This window comes from Diadema antillarum, unplaced genomic scaffold (genome assembly GCF_040938485.1).
Source record: "Diadema antillarum isolate AM-2024a unplaced genomic scaffold, OU_Dant_1.0 seq00000445_RagTag, whole genome shotgun sequence".
Classification (NCBI taxonomy): domain Eukaryota; kingdom Metazoa; phylum Echinodermata; class Echinoidea; order Diadematoida; family Diadematidae; genus Diadema; species Diadema antillarum.
The window spans coordinates 1,615,663-1,642,332 of NW_027271419.1; the positions used below are offsets into that span (position 1 = coordinate 1,615,663).

Here is a 26,670-nt window from a genome sequence, read left to right on the forward strand (position 1 = left end):
TTTCACTGATGTGTTCTGCTAATGTTACTGCTTTTACTCAATCCACATTGCTCTTCGGGTTTATGTTCCCTTTAACATTGCCTTGCAGACGGCATTAATTCAGTTAAGTTAATGATATTCAGTTATCACCCCATCACCATTGCTTCAGATATCTTTCCTCTTGTTCTGTTTAAACACCTTCATTCTTTCTCTGTTCTGATGGGTTCATTCATTCCAACCCACACCTGATTCTTTTGAATAGCTCATACAGCTCCCATTCTTATGTGATCATCCCCACCTACTGTAGTTTATCATCTCATGCTCTCCTTTATACCTATTGGTTAGTTTACTTAATTAGACTGTTTCACTTCATTAGAGTCATCCATTCCTTTTATTTTCATTGGTTTTTGTAGATATACTTATATACTATTCATTCATTATATATCGTTCATGAGCAATATCACAGTGTATATATTGTATACGATATAAGCTGTTATTTTCATGAGGGTTTAATTTTGGCGAATTTTGTGAATCACAGTTGGATCGCAAATTTAACAACATCTCGCAAAATTGTCTCCATGCGCTCTTTGTCAAAAGAGCATTAACGTAAGTGTCGGAGTCGATTCGCAAAAACAACATCTCGCGAAAATGTCTATGACCTCGTCATTCGCGAAAATATCTGTACGCGAAAATAACAGTGTAAACAGTGTATTGTTTATGAGCATATTATTTATGTAAATTATGTTTCTTTGAAAGTTTTGCTGAGGGCAAAGGAGTCTCAGAATATATCAGAGCACTAGGAGACTTCTTCTGGATCAGATCTTTGCATCTTCCCTGATAGATATCAGATACAGGATCGAGTATATTTCTTAAGTTTGCAATTTTATTTTTTATACGCTGGGCTACTTACGTTTTTTTGTAGCAATAAAATAAATTCACTTTCACTGTATTTTAATGTCACATGATTTTGAGGTGGTCCTGTGATAGTGTAGAAAGCAAATTTGTGATTCTGTTTCCTCACTCTTTGCAACAGTGCAGTGCTGTGCGCAGTTAATTTACTTCCTCATTTACCATCTGCTTTCACCCATTGGACAGAGCCTCTAGATCTAGATAGTACTAGTACTGTCTAGATCTAGAATCTAGTCATCTTGAACCTTGAAAGGATAACTACTGCAGCAGCTCGTAGAAAGCTAAACTGGGATGAACTGTGCGATGACGACACTGGCTGATGGTGCTTTAAAGTGCTTTCACTATTTACAATAAAATGGTAAATGTGTGCAAGTAAAAATCAAGCTGTCAAGCTAACAGCATTTTGGACCCTACAGGAGGCTGCGACCTTCTGATAATTGGCTGGGCAGCCCCCTGGAAGGTATCAACAGTAGTTGCATTGACAGCATTGTATGCAGTGGCGGGCGGATCCAGAGGGGGGCCGACCGGATGCGCGCCCCTCTTTATTTTTTGTTAAAACAAAAGAAATAAAAAGAAAAAACGGGGGATGCATGTGCCCCCCTTTAATTTTGTAAAGGCGCCTCCCCTTTACGGAATTCCAGGGTCCACCCCTGGTATGGTAGGTGGTTCCAGATCCATACAGTGTGTGTATGTAGAAGGAATATTTCTAGGGGTCAATTGTAGCTTCAGGAATTACGTATTTGAGTTCATGGTCATGTCTGCCTATACTGAGGGAGCTGGAGAGATGGACGGCGAAAGTGAGATGTTGACAAGATTGTAGCAGACTTTAAAATTCTAGAACCTTTGTTTCACTGCATAATATTCTCTTTATTTTACCAGTTTACCTTTGCCTTTACCCGAGATTCTGGAAGAATGTTGAAGTGTTGTCACAGCGGTCGACGGTCAGGCTAACAGTTCTTGCTCATCTCATTCTCATTTAAAATACAAATCACTCAAGGATCCTGTATAGTCAGTATTACACGGTAGGTCTACTTTCCTTTCAAGCCCTACAATCCTACAAGCCATTAGATAGACTAGATCTAAGTCTACACAAATTGCAACCAGCCCCGACACAAAGCCCAGGCCCCAGGGTATAACTGCGCGAGACTTCGTAGATTTGCCTCACAGAATGTTGTGTGGACCAAAATCGCAAAAAAACGCGACTTAAAAATGTAAAAACGGGAAAAAAATTCACATTTTGCCTCAGATTTATAGTTGAGTTACCCGCACCTCGTCAAAGTTAATATTTATGCACCGTGTTTGAATCATATTTCGTCGCTGAAATTCTATGAAATCCCACTCACAAACACACAGGAAAAATCCTGAAGATTCCACAAGTTCACTGATCGATACCGGAAATTTGCAGCTATCACCCCCAACGCGAATGATGCATTAGTTGTGCGCTAAGGGGCCCGCAACTCGTCACCTGCGCTCCCATAGACAAAGCACGTAAAATAGAAGTTGTCGATTTTTTATCGCGTGAACTGTTCGAAATGTTCAAGATAGACATTTTACTGTAAAATACGAAATTTGAGCCTCATTTGCCGATTTTTTCTCTGTCGTCCGCTCGGTAAAAATGTGTACGGTGATTTGTGGGATGAATTGTGATTCTGGTGCAAGGACAAGGTGCAAAAGACGTCAATTATTTCATTACGAAAATCATGTCTGGAATTATAATGCAATTTTACACCGCGCAAAAAGACAACTTTTTGGAGAGGGGTATATTTGAAGTCTATTTTCCAAAAATCGGAGTGAATAATTTTCATAATTTTGCCGAATTTGTAATTTTCAGGACTTTATGAATAAGTCGTGCTATGTTTGGCCGAAATTTCGTCTTCTGAGTGTGGAATTCAGAGCCGCGAAAAAAAAAAGCGTCCGGTGATACGATCAACTCTCTCTCTCCTATAAAGTTTACTGCACCATACCATGCCATTACTAGCCGGCATTTATAGGGCATTACCAAATTACTTACCTGGCTGCAGAATTAAATTACAGAAATCACTTCCTTTTTCTGTACGATACTGGATTGGACAAAACTGCTGGTATCGTGGCTAATATCGCCTATCCTGACAGAAACGTTCTTGTATTTCTCCACTCTGTCACCCCCTTTGGTTGGCAGACTTTCGGAGCTTTGGTCAGCCAGTGGTCAATGATTGCCTGCTCCGATGTGTAGGACCAGCCGCACAAAATGCAATTCGGATGAAGTCGCTTGCCTACCCACAAACGGACATGTGACCGAAGATCCTGACGTGACCACAAGTCACCTGACCTACTCGCCTTGCATCATGTGACTATCGGCAGTACATGACCAACCATCAACGAGTCGCGGTCGTTATGTGTTGAGTCAGGGAGGTGGGAACAGGGAGGTTCACCTCCCTGGTGGGAATGAGTACTAATCCAGGGACGTGGGGGGGGGGGGGGGGGGGGGGGGGGGGGGGGAGGAAGTTGCCCCCAATGAAAATATAGGGGGTGGGGGAGGCAAACATAACACTTACCCCCCCCCCCCCCCCCCCCAAAAAAAAAAAAAAAAAAAAAAAAAGATAAATAAATAAATAAATAACAATAACAATAATAATAAATAATTAAATAAAAATGATGTGAAGAATTTCTTGGCTTTTTTTTATCATAAAAGCTGCTTTTAAAATGACAAAATTGAGCTACCTGTAGTAAATTCTTATTAGGCGTAGGCCTACTATATCAATTGTAATTGTGAACATTATTCATTTTCACTAAAATTTCGATGATTATCAGAAGGAAGCCTATAATATTTTGTGCACTAGCCTATACTGTCATTATTCATTCGAGAAACATTTAATTGGCTGTCGTAAAAAAAAAAAAACAGAACACAAAAAAGTAAGTAAAAGATCAAAGACACGTGCATTTCAGTTGCTCAAATTTATCACAGAAAAACAGAACTAAACTGGCACACTCGCTCTCCGCGGGAAGATTCAGGGCAGAGAATATACTATTCGTTATTGTATACCCAATGTTCAATAAAACATGAATTTTTTACTCGTACCTTTTAACCTTTATTATATCTTATTTATCTTTTTTATTTATACTTAATTACCTTTTTAAAAAAAAACTTTTTACCTTTATTGTTGTGATTCTTTTCAATAGGGATGTCTGAGATTGACTTCATTTATCGATTCCCGTCGATGACATGAATACTATAATAGGAGCCTGGTCTTATTCAGTGAAAGTGACAAATATAAAAATAGAATAGAATAAAATATATTAATTTTGCTCGTAAACAAGAAGTGCTTATTACTGGGTATAAGCTCAAGAGGAAGATTTCCATTCATAATTGTATTTGGATTCAGCGAATGCAGAAATATCATTGGAAATATTATTGAGAATAAAGGGAAACACTCACTTAAAGGACAAGCCCACCTTCGTTACATGTGGATTGAGTGAATGTAGCAATCATTTAAAGTTTGGAGGAAATCGGACAATCCGTTCAAAAATAATGCATTTTTGAGGTTTCTGCTTAGTCACTGGTGGATGAAAAGACTACTACAGCTTGTGATGTCACATGTGATGTAGGACGATATAAAGAAAATAATCTATCAAAAATTCAACATTTCGTTTTTCTAGCATAATAAAAGAAGGCTTGACTTGCCTCTTTCAGAAGGCAGGGGGAATAATATTATCCTTAACATTCTTCAAAGACAAGCCGAGGAAATGTGTACTTTGCTTAAAAAGAGGTTTTGTGAAATTCTCTTCATAATATTATTTTCGTTACATCGTTCTACGAATGTACATCATACACAGTATAGTAGTCTTCTCATTCAGCGATGGCTGCACCAACAACAGGTCAATAACACTGGACCCAGATACTGGAATGACCTCCCTCAAGATATTACTTCTTCCTTATCCCTGGCCTGTTCACCTTTAAACGCAAATCAAAACAGTTATTACTATAGTGGATGCACCCTATATCACAGGCTTTTAGCAACTTTTTTTAAAGACTCCCAATTTTTTGTCTTTATTCGCAGCACTATAAGTTACTTAATGGTAATTCTTTTTTAAAGCGAGATCCGTACACTCTGGTTTGAGCAATATTCATTTATATTGTGGTCTATTAGTTCATTCTTTATATTGATTTTTGTACTGATACAATTTAATAGTTGGTCAAGATAAACATAGATCCGTCCTCCGTATAACTCCACGCCTTTGAATTCGGGAACCTAACGATGCATACAGTTTTACAAGTGTTATAGATTTTATTGTGATAGATCCCATCATTATTTCTGTTATTTCCTTGTGGCACCTTGACCCTCATGATATAATAATATATGACCATATACTTTTGTGTTCAGTATGTTTTTTTCTTTCTTCAATCAAAAGACATGGTTGTATATATTTTGTATCCTTTCTTGTTGTATTATTGTCAATGATTTTAAAATTTCATCAAGAAAGTGGAAATATGAAATAAATCTGAACTGAATACGATTATTATAAACTGATAACTTTTGAACAGATTGTCCAATTTTCCCCAAACTTTCACAAATGTGTTCTACTAATGTTGCTACATTCACTCAATCCACATGGAACTGAAGGTGGACTTGTCCTTTAAAAAAGTTGGGGACTATCGGATAATCCATGCAAATCATAGGACTTTCCCCCAATGGCTATAGATTGCATGCACGCAACATGTATCAGCGGGAACTATACATGCACAATTTGCAATGTCACAACAAAAATTTGTGGAGAATTTCACAAAATGTCATTTTTCTAGCCGACATTGAAAAAGCGCTTGACCCATTTCTTTAAAGGGGAAATCCAGTCAAAATATAAGTTAGTCTCATAAGAAAAAGTAAAATATTACCAGTTCAATGGTAAAATTTTGATCGAAATCGGGTGAAAAATAAAGAAGATATGACATTTTGAAGTTTCGCTATTTTTTCAGGAAATAGTTCTTGAACGGTCAATATGAATATGCAAATGGCAAAGTGAGCATGCCATCCCCTCATAACTTGCCCTATATAGTTGGTACATAAAAAATGTTGAAATTTCCAGTGTTTCATGCAAACGCAATTATGCCCGAGGCTCAAATCCTCGTATATCTAACTGATCACTATTCTGAAGTTATTCAACCAGGAATAACATATAATGTTTCAGATTTCGATGACAGAAACATTGAATTTTCCTCATATTTTTGTACACGATCAATGGAAAATTGTGACGTTATGGCATGGTTAGCTCACTCATTTGCATATTCGTATCTACTGTACAAGAACTGTTTGGCAGAAATTAGCAAAACTTCAAAATGTCATAACTTCCTTATTTTTTATCCGATTTCAGTCAAATTCTTACCGTTGAACTCGTAATATTTTACTCTTTTTTATCAGACTAACTTATATTTGGACTGGATTTCCCCTTTAAAAGGCATGGACAAGAAAACTGGATGTACGTCAAATAATATAAGACTATATAGCGTAACGCCTCTGTATATTTTGATGTCGATGTTTGATAGCGTAATTGCCGGCGTAACATGGATGATATCCGCTTGACAGCTCGACAAAGCAGACAAGAGTTTATATCTGGTTCCGTATTCTTTATTTATTCCAAATCCAATGGAACATCTGCTCCAAATCATGTAGGAATATTATGATCAGATATCAAGATTCCAGAACAGTTATGACAATTATTCCTTTCGAAGATGACAGGCAGAAATATCTTGGAAATGACGAAAAAGAGAAAAACTAAAGCATCATTTTTAAAAAGGAGTGTGCAAAGAAGAGGGGGGTAATGCAAAAGCTGAGAAGGCAGAAAACAGGCAGAACAAACACAAAAGAAAATTCAGAGCACTGGGGAGCTAAAGCTTTAATAGCCCACAACGCTCGTGTGCCATGCATGTGTGTATACATTATCCTCTAAAAGGCGGTGATTTACATCTCAGCACCAATCTTCTCATAGAACAAGAATAATACACATTATTATCTGCCCAATACACAAGCAAAAAAGTAAAGTGAACGAAACTATATAATTCGCTGAAAATACAACCGCACATGAAATAACAGCAAACAATAATTACAAGGCACCATGCAATCGGTGAGAACTATACTCTTGCCCATAAGCACAAATCATAACCTACTATAATTTAATGGCCATGAAGAAAAAAACAATACACAAAAGAATGAGATAAAGGAGCAAATACCTCCATACTTCGCATTCAGAATGTCAGAGAACAGAAATATATAAGTGAACATAATAGAAATAGACGAAATATAGACTTCAAAACAATAACATTCCTAATTAGTTCAATACGTCTGAAATTTAGGTTGCCAAGGCTTAGCAAGGAGAAGAGGAAAGATGGGAGGGGACAGGGGCAGTAATCGGGAGGGTGTACTTAAGATGGCTATGCTACCACTTCAAGTTCGGATTGGGGGGTCATGGTTACATGCATGGGATGGTGGGGGGAGGGGAGGCAAACCAGGGTGACTGGGAGGGGTGCAGCAGGTGGGGCAGGTGAGGAGGAAGGAGGGCAAGCCATATAGATTGGTAAAGAGAGTAATGTTGGGGATACTGGTGGATCGTCGACACCCATATGGGAAAAATCTTCTTTCCCGTCACCACAGAAAGGGAGAGGAAGATCGACACGAATAAGAGATTGGGAGGTGGAAGAAAAAAAGGCATTGATGTGGTAGGAATGGGATGTTCGGTTGCCATTTTTTAGTTAGATGGGAAACAGGTAAAACACGTCACGAAGGAGAAGGAAATAACTCATAGCGTACTACTGAAACAACTTAATTGACTTCACAGCTAAGAGAATTAGAGAACAAAGATATGAGGGAGTGAATAAAAATGATATATATTATAACACCATATGTAAATGTCCAAATGAAAACATTCAAACTAAAATGATGTCCTACCAAGCATAAACTGATACACACACGCACAAAAATTGCGATATACAATTTATTGTATCATGCAGGCCTACCTAAAAGGCAGTGTATACAACCACACTCGTGTGTCTTTACCATCCAGCCACACGAGTGATAGATATGAGATTTCCATGAAAGCTTCTCAACGCAAACACGTAAAAACTGTATGGATGAAACTTCTTCTATGGGAGTATAGTATCATATTCTATTGCCTGGCAAGGTATCTAAGGATTTGTTACATTTCCCTTGATGTTGTCGGCTAAAATATTATACATAAAGAAGACAAACTCACGGTTCAAACGAAACAGTTGTCATTTGAATGAATGATAACAATATAAATGTACGTGTAGGATGCGTTGTGAAGATGGTCCTTAATGTGATTGGTGCGCATTGAGACGTGGGAAAACTATAGCATAACAGCAACACCCCTCTTCAGGGCGTATATTCATGACTAAAATAGTTTGTAGCAACATTTCTGTGTGCTGTTCTGAGAAGATATGTTTTAAATCAATTCTACATCAATAAAATGCAACATTCATCTCATTTAATGTCATTACATTTATTTTCATTTTCAACAAAGATTGTCAGTGTACAAAACATAGTATGAAGAAAGAAAAATACATATTTTACATACATTGTATACACAATATAATATAAACACAATAAACTGGGAAAAAATGCATACATACTATGTATAAACTGCATAATGTTGAAAATGTTAGAAACATCCAACCACATCATACACATCAATACTGAAGACCATGCAAACAACAAGGATTTCATAACCTACTTGAGAGTGGCTGATGATGCTCCTAGTATAAGAGGTCGTTTTCAAAGTGGTTTGGCATGTTTGGTGTCATTTCCAGCTCAATTTAAAAAGTCAAAGTTGTATAGACTTCAATAGAGAATGTCTATTCGCCTTCAGTTTTGGGGCATAAATTCCCCATTTCATCTTTTCACTTTTCAAATTCTCTTTCCCTTCGCCCTGTATATCGATAGCTTTATAAAATCGAGCAGAGTATACCATAGCACGTTGTACCTTATGTCTCTGTGTAGTTCTTTGTGTTTTTATAACAAAGTGTGCATATTATGCATGTGAATTTGTGTTATGTATGTGTTCATTGTTTGTTTTTATGTTGTGTGTGTTCGTTTGCTTGTCAAGTTGCACGGGCGTTTCCGTGAGTGACGATTTTTGTTTTATAGTTTTTTGTTTTGTTTGTGTGTTTCTGTATGTTTCTAAGTCTTTCTGGAACAGTGATATTAGTTGCAACAGCCCATTAAAAAAAAATATGCAAATCAAAATAGGCACTGACTTCATCACCCGCACAGCTCTCCAATTGTCAACACAAAGTCAAACAAATCATGTTTCATTCCATTTCATTTCATATAATTTCATTTCATTTCATTTCATTTCATTTCATTCCATTCCATTCCATTCCAGTCCATTTCATTTCATTTCATTTCATTTCATTTCATTTCATTTCATTCCATTCTATTCCATTCCACTTCATTTCATTCCATTCCATTTCATTTCATTTCAGTTCATTCCATTTCATTCCATTCCATTGCATTCATTTGAATTTTTATCTCATTTCATTTTCAACGTAAGTCCGTGTTTTTGGTGAAAAATTTAGCGATCATTACAGCCCCTTTCTTCTGAAGTGATCATTTGCTAGGTCACTACGAATTCGATTTGAGGTACTTCAACGGCTATTACTTTTGATATAGTGTGAATGAATAACATTTTAGTGAGAATTTGTGAGTCATATAGGTCACTATAGGCCTAGAGTATAAATAGTTCAATGGGAGACTTATAGGTATACATTAACCCTGTGATGTCATAATAAGGTCTGTGTGATTCTACTCTATTAGTTAAAGCCACGTGACAATGAGTGATAATTAATAGTATTGAGAGTTTTCCCCGTACAGAACCTATAGGATTCAGTTGAACTTTTTCATAGCACTTCATTAGAATCCGTTATGACCAATTAGCTCTTCCACTATCGCGCTGTCGTAGGCCGATGTTTTTCTCCCCATGTATACGTTTCCTTTATAAAACCGTACACATCAATGTGTATTATCTAAATGCGTTGGAACAGTTCATATGATTTTTGATAAATATCCTCAAATTTTGTTATACATTGTATTGAACATGGGATGTAGTTCAAACTGAACTGAACTGAACTGAACTGAATGACATTTACGGCATTATATAAACACCTCTGATCAGCAAGACGAGGGAATGATTATGTACTTTCCACGAAAATTGAAATTTTGGGAAATTTTCTTCTGATCCGCATTGTAAATGTCTGCATGTAGAGTTCCCATGCAGGCCTACATGCAGAGGATCAAACGGAGACTCATTAATCGAGCTTCGTCATATCTGGTATCAACATTTAAAACGCGTATTTAAAATGTAAGCCCTGATCAATTACCATTTCCTCCTATTTTCATCATTTGTAATATTTGAGGTCTTGTTACGATGAATTTCTTATCATTATGTTGGCCTGATTTTAGGCTACTCTAGTCATTTAGGGTACTAATGTTAGTAACTGGAACATGATGTGAATCTGCACTCTGAAACTGATCGACTGACCAACAGAAATCTTTCTTGAACTTCTAAATTTCTTCTTCTTCTTCTCTCCCTCTCGCTCCATCTCTCTCCCTCCTTTTCTCTTCGCCTTTCCGTCCTGCGTTTCTTACCATGTTCCCCCTTTCCCCATCCTCATTTTCATATTTTCCCTACTGAGTATTTTACTTTCGATTATGCGATTCAATTTTAGGCCTATCAATTTCTGTAAAAGGTTGATTTTAATCTACGCTCGCTTGTGATCACAGTCTCCGTCGAGTGTTATCAACGATCAATCGCCAAGATGTGAATATTACCAGTCTATTAGGACACCATCTTCGGTAGTAAACGTACATCGGTATCCATCTATTTTCGTCGTTCGTGTATGTGTGTGTGTGTGTCAGATTTGTGTGCGCTAAGTCTATGGTCGACTTGAGCCTGTACAGCTACAGTATCTTCCACTGGATCAATTTGATCATACACTCAACGTACATGAATAGAGCGCTCCCCAACTGAGCAGCAGTGTTTTCGTGGGCGTTAGACTGGAAATGACAGTCTAACTGTTGGCATTGCCAGGTTATCGTGTTTCATTGGTACATCGACCACACTCTTCTTGTATTTGTAGGGGTAAGGTACCCAGAAATCATCTCAAGATGTCGTCTCAACCGACAGGGAAGAACATGAAGACGAAACATATCAAAGCTGTATCGCAAAAAGTGAAGCTCTTCCGAGCCAGTGAGCCACTCCTCAGTGTGTTGATGTGGGGGATAAACCATTCGGTAAGCGTAAAGGAAGACACAAAATGCCTAAGCGTGATATGAGAATGACATGCAGATCGTACTAATTTACTAACTCTAGATAATGTCTAGACTATACGGCAGGGTTAGACCACATGCAGCCCAATCTGAGACTTACATTTGCATGTTATATCAAGTTGTTCAGAGATTTACTGCCGGTAAGTCATGAATGGGAAGCCACACACAGAATTGCAGAAACCTGTCAAAACTGCACAAGTGGGTGGGTTGTCTACTCGGCTCAGTAGAGTTGGGTGTCCAACACATTGACACCCTAATGTTTTTTCTATCAATAGATACTTGAAATATCTCACAATATGCCTGAAATTTTACTCACATGTAAAGAAAATACTCTGAATTCTGAAGCGTGCATTAAAAATGGGATTTGCCGTACATGCTCCAAGATAACTGCTTCGAACGCATGGCCATGGGGTGTATTTTGATGCACTCAGTTGCGCCGTAATTTTGAAACCACTGCCCTAGTACGGGCCTACCCTCAATTGACAATACGTGTGCAATGCACGTAATGCTTTTCCAATGTGCATTCATAATCTATGATATCATTGTTTTGCTGTTGATTATGTTTATTATCAGGTTTTTTAGTAATATTTTGACATCAAATCCCCAGTGAAGAATGCAAAACCACTGCGCGTTGTCTCATGCATGAAAGTTCGTTCTTTACCCGCAATGCTATAAATAGAGGGGTGTCGGTTCAATGCCCAGTGTCGATGTGTTGGACACCTACTATATCTTGGACTCTGAACAGAACGCAGCCCTCATGTTTTGCGGTTCTCAACATGCAACACTGCCAACAGAGTTGTAGCAGAACTAGTAAGAGAGTAGAGTAACATTTTATTAGAAGTCTAGAAACGCTAGTTCTAAAGATCCAGGAGACGTTGACAATCCAGGGGTTTGGGGGCCATAGACATTTACACAGTCTTTACCTCAAATGATTAATATTTTTGGTTATGGGTACAGTAGTATTTAAGAGCTACCTACATTAGTATGTCAGTATTGGCACTGCCCACCAAGGTTCAACCTTCCTTGCCAAGGTTTGATCGTGCACAAAAGCACATAGGTTTCTACATGTAGCGGGTGGTTGACTTTTGGACGGTATTGTAGAATTATGGGCAGCTTGCGTTACAGAATTATATTCTTACGTGTTTTAGCTTATCTCCTATACAATGTATAAATTACAATGCAACTGTGGCCATGAATAATGAAATCATTGGAATAAGCGTTGGCAAATGCATACAGAAATTTCGAATGCCAGTTCGAGATTTGCTTGCTACTCATCGTATGCATACAGTGTATGCATGCTTAGGCGCATATATTCTGCTGAAATTAGCCAGCAAGTGTGGTGCATTTGTCAGGGTATGCTGGCTTCTGCTACTGTAGAGTAAATTCTCCACGGGGCCTGTTGCTAGAAACTTGACATGCAATTAAACACAATTTCACATGGATCAAATGCAAATATCACCCACAACTTTGCATTTGATCAAAATCTTGTGCAAAGTTTGCATTTGATATATTTGAGCACTAAACAAATGAAAGTCTTTTCAACAATGGACTTGTGTTTATTAAAACGCAAAGTTGCGTACAATTTTGGGGACTTGCATTTGATTTTTTTTAGTTGCATTGAAACGCGCAGTTTATAGCAATGGGGCCAAGGAGTGCTCATTCGCAGCTTTCCGTCAGAGTGGCTGGCTAATTTCAGCAGATGTGATGTGCGTATGCTATGGCGTATGGGCTTTTGTATCGGGTGGTAGGTGGAAAGTAGTGGACTGATAGACACCAAACTGCAATTTCTGTACTTGTGTAGGCATCTGGCAATATTTATAACAATAATTCCACTATTGATTGCCAAGGTTTGTTTGTTTATTTGTGTGTTTTTTTTTTTTGCAGTGGCATTGTTGAGAAGCTGAAACATGCCAGAATACGTAAATGTAATCTACAAAACCTTTTCACTAGATTTAGGCCTATGTAGATGCAGAAACTTCAGCAAACTCCCTGTTGTTTCTGGCAGTTTACATGTGAATATACCCCTTGGACTTAGAACTTGTAAAAAAAAATGCAACAAAAATGTTGTAGGGGATGAATTTCATTTTATACTTGAGCGTGATGCCTATGAAGAAAAGAGGAAAGTGTTCATAAAAAGGTACTAATTTGAAAATCCATCCACCTTCAAATTTAAGAGACTTTTCCAAGCAAGAGGTAAAGAATTGATAAATTTGTGCAGATTTATATTTGTACGATAAGTGTAAAAGAGTATCTAGGAATTTATAGGTTCATCTTCCCATGACAAACAGAACATGTATTTCTCTCTTTTTTCATGTAATTGTTGTTGTTTTTTGTTGTTAATACTTGTTGTTGGATGTTAGTTATTGTTATCATTGTTAATGTAATGGAACCTCATAAGGAATTCCATGGGACCATGGAAATCACCTCGTGTCAGATGTCCTGTGGTGCCTATATATGGAAAGGCAAGTGAAAAGAAAGTGTTTGAATCAGCAGGGTCACCTTGGTGTCAACAGTTTTTTTTTCCTGAACACTTAATAATAAGGTTTCATTGCATCTAACGTAGTTTTATATTGAAACATGTTAGCAGTTTATAAACTTCAAGATCGTTACCATGTTCTTGTGCCTTTATAATAAGGTTTTGAACAATAGAGAAACTTGAAACTTGGAATAAGTGCCATTATATTCAGAAGAGATCTACTGTATGGTCATAACAATGCATGGCCCCTAACCCACTGGATTGCCTGGATTTGTATACTTGATTATTTTTTTTTTTTTCCAGAGCCTAGTGACTAGAGATAATTCTCTGTATTAATCACAAGACACAATATCCACTTGAGTCTTTGCCAGCTGACTGTATTTAGGTGTAATTTGTATTACTAGTAATCCTATTTGTGCCACAAAAAATATCACCTGCGCATAGGTTTGTGTGTGAAATTTGTTCACATTTGACTCTGGCACAGAAAGGGTTACAGAGGGATTGTAAACATGTACAGAGGTTGCAACTGATTGACAAATTGCCCTACATCGACGTAAATAAGCACTGAATTGATCAGTGTTTTAGTAGTAGCCATGATAAAAAATCATGGGCGTACATACTCGAGCAGGATTTGTCAATCAGTTGCAATGAAAACATCTCGACGGAAGAAAATCATGAATTTGAATGTACAGAGGTACCAATGAAATTTCAAGCTATTTCAATTTTTTGAAAGATAAACTTTTACCTTCTGATATAAAACATTTGTCTTCCATGTACCATACAGTGTATGTTGTTTTGAGAGCACTTTCTCACAAAAAAGTTTCGATCTAATTTATGATAATGATATGGAAACGTCATAGCTAGGGAACGGCCCAGCTTGCATGTACATCGACTGAGCTAAATGTGTACAGCTATCCATACGAAATCGCACATGAAAGATGTTACTGGGAGGATACTTCTTTTTTTCCACCAAAAATGCACCTTTTCAGACCTCAGATTACTGCAGTGCTTAAAAGATTGGCACCCCTGCATGGTGATATATTCTTTGATCTTTTGATGTATGGCAGCATAAAATAGAAACTTTTGCAAGCTTAAAAGCTTTGACATCATCATGAACATCAATACATACATACTGTAATCATTAACCTGTTGTCTATGGAAATGTATGTTGTAGCAAAATTAGTTTGTACTCATCGAGGTAAAGGGGAATTCCAGCTCAGTCTAGGGTTACACTACAATTTAATGTACAATGTAGTTTGAAAAGAAAGTAAAATTTTATAAGCAGAACAATTAAATTTTGATCAAAACCTTATCAAAATTTGGAAAGTTATAAAACTGTGAAATTTTGCTATATGTAATCAATGCAAAAGAATTCTCAAACAGTTGATATGAATATGCTTTTGAGCCAATGATGTCATCCCCTCACAAATTTCCATTAATTGTGCATACGAAAAATTGACGATTTCAAATTGAATTTTCTGCTAGAAAGTTGTAAAGCATATGTGACCCCTGCACCTCAGAATAAACAAAAAGTCGCCAAACATGAATTTTTAGTTAAGACCATATTCTGAAAGAGCAGACTTTAAGCTTTAAAGGGGATGGCTAGTAACTGATCAGTGGGAATCAGTGGGATTGCTGAGGGATGATTGTTCCAATCCTTGTGGGATTCATTTAAGAGTACATTATATATCTATTCTTGTGTGAAAACTATTTGCTTCAGAATGGTCTCATATTCAAGTACTGTGCAGTTTAATGTTTCCAGGTAAGCGTCCCTGGTCAGTGACGGGGCATTAATCTGCACATTACTTGAATATGAGACCGTTCTGAAGCAAATAATTTTCACACAACAGTAGATACATAATGTACTCTTAAATGAATCCCACAAGGATTGGAACAATCATCCCTCAGCATCCCCACTGATTCCCACTGATCGGTTACTAGCCATCCCCTTTAAAATGATGTATAACTCAAATCAAATGGACTCTCCTAACCTATCTAAATATTGGAAAGAAAGCACAAACTCAGGAAAAGTGTGAACTGAGAAAAGAGACTCTGAAGTACAGTGTCTATTCAAGCGCTTAATCTTTACCAAACCGTGCTGGCTGTGCGATGAATGGGACAAAAAGCAGGAAGTAAACCATCAGAGTAACAACAATAAAGGGATTATAAGATTAAACTGAAATTAAGCATGCCTCATTAACACATTCTGTCCAAAATTAATGCCAACTTTCAAAGCAGTAGCACTATCCTTTCAAAAGTTATTAGAGTTGAAAGTGAAGAGTGTGGACAAGGTTTTTTAGAAATGAAAAAGGGATTCTACAGACACACCTAATCACACTATTCTACCAAAAATGTTCGAGATAAACTGCTAAAAAACACACTTTCTTGCCCGTTTTATGATACCAAATTTTAGCATAATGTAAAAGAAGACCCGCTCTTTCAGAAAATATGAAAAAGTCAAGTTCGGCTAGGTTGACCCATTTCACTTATTTTCAGTCCTAACGCAAAATCAGTGTGCGTGACTTTATGTTCGTTTTGAGGTGCACGGTTCCTGCCTGAACAACTGCAGAATAATGATCAGTCAGATACATTAGGAATTGAGACTGGGCATAAATGTGTTTGAACAAAAAACTAGAAATTTCAAGATTTTGAGTCCAACAAATGTTTATCTAGAAAGTTGTGAGGGAATTATCTGTGTATCATCAACTCATTCATGAACATATTCGTATCGACTGATTGAGAAGTGTGAAAAATGTGAAAAATATCAAATTTTACAATTTCATAACTTCCTTAATATTGAATTGCTATCTGATTTTAATCAATTTTTCGTCATTGTGCTTATAGGATTTTACTCTTTCTTATCAGAGTACATGTACACCTTAAACAGAAATGGAATTCCCCTTTAAAGTCACACAGTCAGCAAAGTTCTTCAATCATTTTCTGTTAAGCCAACACAAAGTTGCATTGCTCTAGAAACTCAACAAGATGAAAATACGTGAACAGTATAATTTATGACAAGTTTGTGTGATGTGTTTAGAGTCTTTATGATTAAAAAAAACACACACAGATGAATGGAAATTGGGTATATATTTCCCAAACAGTCAGTTTTGCAAAGTCTTTTGTGTGTTTTGGTTTATGGTATGGATGAGATTGATTTCAATGAAATTACTACAGAGCCATGCTGAAGACGAACAACTTATGTGATAAAGGCATTTATAAATAGGTTGTATGTTATATCACCTTTAGGATTTTATGCGTTTGGTTTCCTTCTCATTTTCATTCCCTGTGAGTACTTTTTGTCATTTCAATCTTTCGGTTACTTTAATAGGTACAACAGCAGATATTCTCACTAACCCAGTTGAGTTGAGTTGATTGATGTGGTTACAGTGCAGTTTGCCCTCTCTGCGTTGAGTGCATGGTATACCTTTTATTAAAAGAAATGTCATAAAATGGAATACATACAGTTGGTATCCATTGCCGTGAAGTGATCGTACAATGTGCTGCTCTTGATATGGAACTTGGTACTGTGTGCTAATGGGAGGTGAATGCAGAGGACAGGCTCTGAATAGGACTACCAGTGCCTTGTGAGTAGATGTGGACCTTGAATGAACCTTAGACCTGTGCTATGATGTACAGTGCATTGTATTATATCTACAAATATGTCATAAAGAGTTGACCGAGAGGTTGATACTGTATATCGACCATGCGATGTGCAACTCTATGGCTACTGTAACTGTGTCTTCAACAAACCTGCTTTGAACCGTCTCTTTGCAGCAATCCAGGGCCTCGGGTATTTTTCAGTCAGCATCGAGAAATATATTTGTGTTATCTTTCTCCCCCCCCCCCCCCTATCTCTTTCTTTTCTCTCTCTTATTTCATTTGTGACCTTGTTTACAAATCAGGGACAGTATGAGATCAAATTGCATTGAAAATCAGAAGTAGAGAAATTGATGGCAATCAATGATCAAGAGTTCAGCAAGAGGACTTGCATGATTCCCAGGAGCTACTGTACCTCCATGTCAGATATGAATTAGGAAAATTGGCAAATATCCTATATATACCATATTCTGGATATGCTGCAGCACAGTACACTTCAAGTGAATATATTTTGAAACCTGTGAAATTCAATGCAATGAATGATTACACCTCTCAAAAGAAATATGAAAAATTATTAATTTATTAGTGTATCTAGTATCATATATATACAGTAGGTAAAACATTATTTTTTTTTTCCAGAGATAACAAAACTTGAAATAAAAGTGAGCCTAATTATAATTACTTCATTTTATTGCTTTCTCCAGTCAGTATACAGTACATGTACATACATACACGTACAGCTGTACATTGTACATGTCATTTTGAATATATGTTGTAAAAGTTCTCTTTCAAGAGCAGAAAAATATTCTAAATCATCATATGAATCATTGGAGGGTTGTATTAAAACAGTAGAATTCCTTGGCCAAGAGACCAGTTTGCTGAAAGATTTGAATAATTTTGTGCTCATTTTCTTTTCTTTTCTTTTTTGTTGTTGTCAAAGCTGGCCATGATCTTTGTCTTTGGCTTGCCTACTGAACCTTGGAATGAGCAAAATTTGGATACCAACACATGTAAATTGTAGCCACAAATACAATGTATGGAACTGAAAAAGAAAAAGCCTAACAACACACATATTAAACCCCCATGAAATCCCAGGGGAATTTAACAAGCTTTTCGCTAGGAATTTAGAGGGGTTTTGTTTTGTTTTGTTTGTTTGTTTGTTTGTTTGTTTGTTTTGTTTTGTTTTGTTTTGTTTTGTTTTGTTTTGTTTTGTTTTATTTTATTTCATTTTTTTTTTGGGGGGGGGGGGGGGTGTTGCAGTCACAAAACCAGTCTCTATTTTCCTTGCATGAGATAGTTTTGTTAACAATCCCATAATGCCCATTGTTATCGAAGTTGCATTTATGCTTAATACAAGGATTATACATAGCGTTATAAATGTGTAGATGATGTCTATGCCCCCTTGGATTCAAACAGGTCAGAGGTACAGTGTACTTTCAGTACACAATTCCTACCGACCCACTTAAACCCGTGAGTCATTTGTATACTCATACTGTGAAAGGAAACACTTTTTTTTTTTTGGAAGTAAACATTGTGAGTGTTATAAAAATGTTCTAAATTTATGACGCCAGTGGCTCATGTGCCAAATATCTTCCGACAAAATGTAGTTGCAGATACAACGTATTAGAGGGCTTCTAAAAGAAGACTTCTACATAGCTCCAACTGACATTGATGTGACAGTCTTTTAATTTTGTTTTCTATCTTTTGCCACTTGACTTGCGTTTAGGAGCACTCGGGAGGCACTTTGCAGCTAACATCCGAAAGTGGCCAAATCAAGTGGTTTTCCCATCATGCAGAACCCAGCCGAATGCAATACCCTGAGCATTTGGCTCCGAGTGAACGTGCACGCACATACAACGTACAATGTAGGCTGTGTAGGGGATTACCATGTATAGTGGACAAAACATAGGAAGAGAAATAAAGTGAGGAAGAAAAAGAAAAATGGGGAAAAAACCCAAGTGAAAAGGAAGGGTGGAGTAGAGAAGTACACATGAACATGTAGGCCTGGCTAGTAATGCACAATACACAATTGTAGGACAGTGTCACCAGATTTGCTTTATACAGAACATTGCTCTCCATCAAAACTGCAGAAAATGATCAGGCAAATATTGTAGAATTACTCAGATATTACAGAAAATAAAAAAAGTGCTGAAGTAGCTGTAAATCATTTTGCTGGAATTGTTATATTATCTGTTCCCTAACACACACATGTACACTCACAAACACACACCCACACGCACGCACACACACACACACACACACACACACACACACTCTCTTTTCCCCCTCACTCTTTCTTTCTCTTCTTGTACTCTCTTCATTCATTGGTATTTGATGCCACCTATATGCCTGAACTCCCAAACAGGTTTTGACGTCAACTCATTCAGAATGCACGAAGCAAAGAGTGAGAAACCCATTGATGAGTTGGAAAGCAATTGTGCAGTGCAGGGTGGAGTACAAGTATCATTTGTTTGCAGAAGTAAAATGTTTGATAGCATGGCATTTCTCATGTACAAGTGTAAAAAACTTATCTTTTATTCATTGTTCCTATACAGTATGTACATACATTGTATACAGTATAAAGAATTGCTTGACATAGCTTTTACAGTTGGATGTTGACCGCCATTTAGGGTTATCAGTGTTAACTTTGCCATCTAAAGGGTGTGTCTCTGTATTTTTTCATGGAGAAATTGCATCCGATTATAATCGATACGTTAGCATAATATGCTCTATGTCATTTCAGAGGCAGGATTACCTTTAATACTACTGCAACTACGTCTTATTCTTAATTTTTGGGAAACTTCATTTTATCTTTTTTTTTCTCTCTCTATCCGTCAATTCTATCTCTTGAGGATTGTGCGATACATTGTATAGTGTGTCTTCATTTTAAATCAATGGCTTTAAAGTCTTTGAATGACAACTGACTGCCAAAAATTTGTTTCATTTTGCAGACTACTGTAAAATCGGGTATTTCGCATGCGTGAAACTTTTTGTGAATTCTGCAAGGAGCCAAGATTTGCGAAAGTAAAATGCACATGAAAGTGTTAGTCGACACAGCGCATTGAATGCCAGTGGCAATTTGCGACAGTTTCATGTTGCAAAAAAAGGCTTTCAGCTCTAATTCACAAAAGTTCCATGCCACGAATGTGTGTGGTTTGTGATACAGTGTGTGCATGACTGCTGATTTCCTCATTATAGTCCAGCTGTCTAGGTCTGAATGGGATATTGAAAGCAATTTCCAAACAACTTGTCACAATCAGCTACCCTTGCTCTGTGTTAATATCATTCTGCTAAAAATGTCCTTCCAAAGTATTTTCTTAAAGCAGAACGGAAGATGTCAGATGTATTCCTGAATAGAAATGGGTTATTTAAAACAGGCTTTACTGTCATGTAATAATGATACTGTACAACATCACTTGGTATCACTATTAAGAAACCCTTCTGAATGTGTCTAAAACACTGTGTTCGGTATTAAAGGAGCCCAGTCATGCAGGCAAACAGGGGTTTCAGATGGCAAAAAAAAAAAATTGTGTTTATAATCTTGGTTTTTTTATAAAATTTTTGATGATGTTTAATGTTAAGTTCTGTTCAAAAAATGAAACAAGTCTCCCTACCCACTGCTAACTGCAAACAGCATTACATGTACATGTATATGTGACAGCCGTGTCTCAAATTTTGTAGTGTAATCGGTCAGTCAGGATAGCAACCCTTGATATACAGCTGTACTTTACCTGCAAGTGTATTTCATATTAAAAGTGGGAGTGAATAGCCTTACCCCATATTCACTGTGTTTTAGAGGTCAAGACATTCTGACCACAAGCACGTCACCCAGAAGTGAACCAATTGAAAACCAACTCGAGACTGTGTTTTACCAGTTTGGACTTAATAATTGAAAAATGTGCTATGAGAAATACTTAACCTAAAAGAAAAAAAAAAAAAGAGAAATGGTTCTCATGTCATCTACAAAGGATTTCTCTTGCAGTCTAAAACCCCCAACAAAGTCAGTCCTTTTTGAATAATGAATGGTAATCTTGCACATGGTCTCATTTCTGCTGTTTGTATGAATTTAGCAGCAACATGGCCACATACTGATGGTCTAGTGTACAGGTAAATGTATTTGTTTCTACTTAGGCTGTGTTTATCATCTTTCCCCAGTTTGAAACAGCTTTCCATACCCACTAAGCACTATCAAAAGTCTTTTCTAAAGCCCTTTGCGAACGCCTTCCAAAGTACACTTATGTTGCGTTTATAGATCAACTCATCGCCAACGAAAACTGGCCTTGTCATTGCGCAGCTGCATTGCGCCGTTTGACTCGAGGAGAAGGGGTCTTATACAGCATGCGCAGTACAAAGCTGTTTCAAAACAGCTTTGCGTTTATCTGGCTTCTAGAAACATGTTTCTGGCTGAAACCTGTTTCAGAAAGCACAAGTTTTTGGTTTTCAAGAAGGCTTTCCAAACCCCATAATCAAAACAGCTTTGTGTTTATCATCTCTAAAAAAATCCCTGAAAGCCGTTTGGAAAACCGGTTTCTGCAGAAAAAAAGAGTTGATAAACGCACTCCTAGATGTTAGAGGTGGGTACCTGTACTAGATGATATTTTCGCTTTCATGAATAATGTGGTATGTAGGAATTATCAAAGTTCTGTGAAACGCTGCATATCAGCTCTGACCTTCAAATTTTTTTTCTTTTACTGTGTGCAGTGAAGTGTAGCTGAGTGACTCAGACTTATGACTGAATTTGAACCACATGTGTAGACATACATAGGTGGCTGTGGTAATTAGGATGCAGCATTTAGTGTTGTAGGAAAAAAAATCATTTTAGAATAATGTACATTTGATAATGGATGCACTAAAGCTTGGTCTGTAAACACTGCACCTCGTATTAATGGATCAGGAATGGATTTAATGGCACTTCGATATTGTTGCTCTGTCTCATGCAAAATGTGTTTTGTTTATACTACTCATTTCTTTCTTTTTTTCAAAATCAGTCCTTGATATATAAAGTAATCAGTAGGTGAGACTGTGTGAATGCTGTGTGCATTATAGGGAAGTCTCTGCCAGTGTTAAGATGCCTTTTTAAAATGCATTGGGAGAAAGAAAGATTAATCAAGGATAAGGAAGGGGAAAAAATCTTATAAGGGTAGAATAAAAAGAGGAAAAAAACATGAGTCCACCCTTGAGACAAGGTATGGAGGCCCAGTAATGGCTTTGCCAGATTAGAAAATGTCATCAATAAATGAATACACTTGAAGACACTGCCACGCTTGGCTGTGTCGAGTCACTGGAGCGTGTATGTAGTGTGAAGTCGTTATTTTTGGCATCTCGACCACCAATGGCTCACTCAGCATACTGTACGTAGCATTTTATAGGGAAGGAATTATTCGGTTTAAATGCTTCTTTTGTTTCTTTGTTTTATGTTAGTTTTGTTTCTAAGCAACCGTAACCCTCATCTGACTGTCATTTGGCTAGTGTAGCTGTTCAATCATAGTGGATACTTTCAAATTTTAGGTATTTGTAGATGTATTTTTATGTAAACATGAGTATTTTTTCAATTACTTAAAAAAAACCCAACAGTTTGACTCGACAGACACATGATCACTTTAGCATAGGGTGTATCTTCGCACTTCTCTCAAATGAAGGAACTTCGTGCAGTTACATTGTAGATATAAAACCTTTAATATACAATATACATTTTCCTTAATTGCAGGTGTGTTCATGTTTTACTGTTCATGTTTCATGTAAATTATGAAAATCTTGCAAATTTGTCACTGTTTCACACACAGGCACAGGCCTTAGTTCACCTCCATATGTGTGGATTGAGTGAATGTACAGTATTGTAGCAACATTTGTAGAATGTATTGTTGAAAATTTGAGGAAAATCAGACAATCTGTTCAAAAGTTAGATGAATTTTTTAAGTTTCAGTGCTGCCATTTTCCTCAAACTTTCACTAAAGATGTGTTCTACTAATTTTGCTGCATTCACTCAATCCACATATTTATGAATGTCAACTTGTCCTTTAAATTGTCGAACAATGGGGGAGAAGACTACAAAACTGTATAAGTTTCACTGCTCCAAAGTTTTGCAAAGTGATGTCTCATGAAGTGAGAATTGGCACCTCTGAATTTTACTGTAATTATGTACAGCTGTATATGGAGAAAAAATGAGGAGAAATTGATCGAATTCATTCAGTATGCACAAAAAGCAGTCAAATTTACATACGTACATGTACATGTAGATCCCATATTTATCCCAATTTGAGAGAGAAAAAGAAACTTGCAAGTAAGCGTCTAAAATATTTTGCCAATTCATGAGTTAAATTCATTAATTTATGAATCAGTTTTAGATTTAGCAGGTAAGAAGGTTTTTTAAAAAAAAATACAACAGAAACAGTGCACAAACAATAAAGGGCTCAAATGAAAAAATTAATACTAAATGTATAATATACACATGCATAATATAATTTATGTAATTATATTTTTACTCTGCCCAATGACAATTTCCAGTGTGTTATATATAAATTCCTATAGACAGATACATCACCTAAACAACAGAAATATGCTTTCATGGACTTGATGGGTAAAATTGTTTCAGCATCCTGAAAGTTGATGTCTGTTTCTTAAACAGCAACTGAAAGAAGCTACAAAATTGCAGAAAATATTTAGGCAGTCTTACAATATATCAAGTAAATGAAGATTTTTCTTCCTCCATTCAAGTGTAGATGTGCCCATAGTCCTTATGAAATTTGACACACATCCAGTAATACTGAAATATGATATCAGAGTCCACCATCTTTTATTCTGTGGTGTGGATGGCTTTCTTAAATAGAAAACAGTATGGATGCCTTTTGATTCAGGATGAAAGGGTTGTTGAATTTAGGATACATTACATTATTTTGAAGATAACTACCAATAAACAGAAGTCATTGAAAAGAAAAGCAGATATCACATTGGATTTGATTCAATTTTTATTTTTAAAGTTCTACGAGTAGTGACACCATACAGTGGATAAAAAGAGGTTAGAGACCAGATGCATTGGCTGGTGTAACTGTTTAGTTAGTATAAAAGAAATATATCCAGTTGTCAAAGAGCAATATGTAACCTCTCAGCAGGCATTGGTTTTTTGGTTGTATAATGCATGAGTGAAAAAGCTGATGTTTTGGAATGTATGTTGATGTTTTGATTTCTTTCCTTTTGGGAAGGTAGGCCTACAAATGTACATGTTGCTTCAAGGCCCCCCCCCCCCCCCCCCCCCAAAAAAAAAAAAAAAAAAAAGAAGAAGAAGAAGAAGAAGAAGAAGAAGAAGAAGAACAAGAAAGAAACAAAAATTCCTCATCTACTGACTTGCTACCATGTCTGTTCTCTAGGCACACACATTCACACATACACCTGTTGTATATCATATCGTCAGTGCATTTGTCCGTCCAAAAGGTAGTTAAAACCAATATTTCGGTCTTTGGGGCAAGTTTTAGAGGTTAGAGACTATCGTAGGCGAGTGCCAATTTTGGTGAGATAAATCTGTTTTCAGGTCAGACACAGTCATGGCATCAATTTTTTAGTCCAAAGCAGTGGTGGACATTTACCCTTGCAAGAATCACTGCCTCGAGATGCCATCCACCTTGCACACAGATTGCCTTGTCGCTGGTCATGATGGAGTTCATCATGCATATACAGTATACTCTGCCTGTCAGCCTCTTTAACGGGCAGCACTGAGTCCGATTCATGGCCGTGTGGTAGGGAGATTGATCGTTGGATAGATTACATCATCTTTGCTCTTATCATACATGTCTAGCTCTGAATTAATGACCATTCTCTTCATGTGTTTGTCATGTATGCCAAAATCAACTTTTCAATATGGAGCCATTGTTTATTTAGTGAATCAATCATCCAAAGCGAAGCAGAAAGCTGGGATCTGTTTTTGTTTGGATTAAAGAAACAAGATCATAGAAAGTATTTTGTGACTTTTCCTTATTTCCAGAGAGCTCTATCAAAAGGTACTGTAAATTTAGTTGGTAATCACTCTGAACATAGATTCTACAAGTGAAGTATGGAACTACTATATCAAGGTCTGATGCATGCTACTACTGCTTTTCCAGAGGTTGAACTACCTGAATGGGTACTCTACGAATTCTTGTCATCTGAAATGCTCTGACATAATTTTACCTCTTATAAATGTTAGAAAAAAAAGTTACACCAGTTAGCAAAATACAAGATCATATTTTTGCCATAATCATTTCTTGTAAAGACTGAGGCAGGTACATATAGGGAGAAGATATTAATTTAGAATCTAATGCAAGTCTGGATTAAACAGAATCTGTGGCAAATGGTGGTTGTTGTTGTTGTTGTTGTTGTTGTTGTGGTGGTTGTTGTTGTTGTTGTTGTTGTTTTGAGAATATGATATAAAGATTGCAGTGGAAACAATGAGTTGTTGTAAATAACCTACAGACCCAGCATATCACCTGTCAGAGAATTGAATATATAATGGTAGGCCTGTTGTGCATTGTATTTCATTGTAGCCTCACAAATCAAGAGTGGGAAGGGACTGGTTTATGAGACTAGTTTCGTGTAGTTCCCCTGGCGGTCGGTTTCAGTTATGAGTCATATGACCGTGTCACCTGACAAGTATGTGAGTTACTAGCCTGTGGAGAACACACTTCACAGATCAATTTTCCACATGGTTAGACAGGCAGGCAATGATCACAACATTGTTTCAGATTGCCACACAGCGTACACAAATGGGCATCATGTTCAATAGTTATACATGATCATCTCCATGTCTTTCTTTTCCTTTGTCGCTTTAAATATCCCAAAGAGAAAGCTCAGTAAAGTGAAAGTACCTAGTGGAACAAAAGGGAATGGTCAGTGCAAACCTATTAAGCGTACACAGAATATCAAGGAGAAACCTATTTATAATCATAGATGATCGTGTATAAGAAAAGCTGGTACATTGCATCCCAAAGGAGTTTGTCAAGAATGTATTGGGCAAATGCATTCTCATGTTGTGATTGCATGGAATGCCTCAAAGGTGATAGACTGTTATTTTTGTGACAGATGTACACATACATCGTACAAGTGGTTTTGATAGTGTGTTAAAGTCAGATATTTTATAACAGAAGAAGATAAATTTCTGTTATCAGAGATTATTAGTCATCATTTCTAAAATGTATTTTTGAAAAACAACGCAGTACTTGTTAGATGCCTGCAAGATGCTATCAAGGATGAGTCTACAACATCCAAATTCTTACTACTTTCTTATGTATATAATACCCATGCTATTTCACATGAATCTTTGTTTTATGTGTTGCAACATCTGTTTATGGCTGGAACAGCCATGTGCAGAAAAGTATGCATGGAGTTAGGAAAATGTTCTAGTATACTGGAACATTGGGTAGAATAGTT

General features: G+C 36.9%; 1 protein-coding gene across 1 annotated transcript in view; it reads left to right on the forward strand.

The window, feature by feature from the left end:
• Window positions 1-10,892: 10,892 nt before the first annotated feature.
• LOC139732722 (phosphatidylinositol 5-phosphate 4-kinase type-2 alpha-like) overlaps window positions 10,893-26,670 on the forward strand; it is a 61,231-nt gene continuing 45,453 nt past the window's right edge. The window contains exon 1 of the mRNA XM_071643574.1: window positions 10,893-11,165. Coding sequence (XP_071499675.1) covers window positions 11,040-11,165 — 126 coding nt within the window. The 5' untranslated portion in view covers window positions 10,893-11,039. The remainder of the gene's footprint in view (window positions 11,166-26,670) is intronic.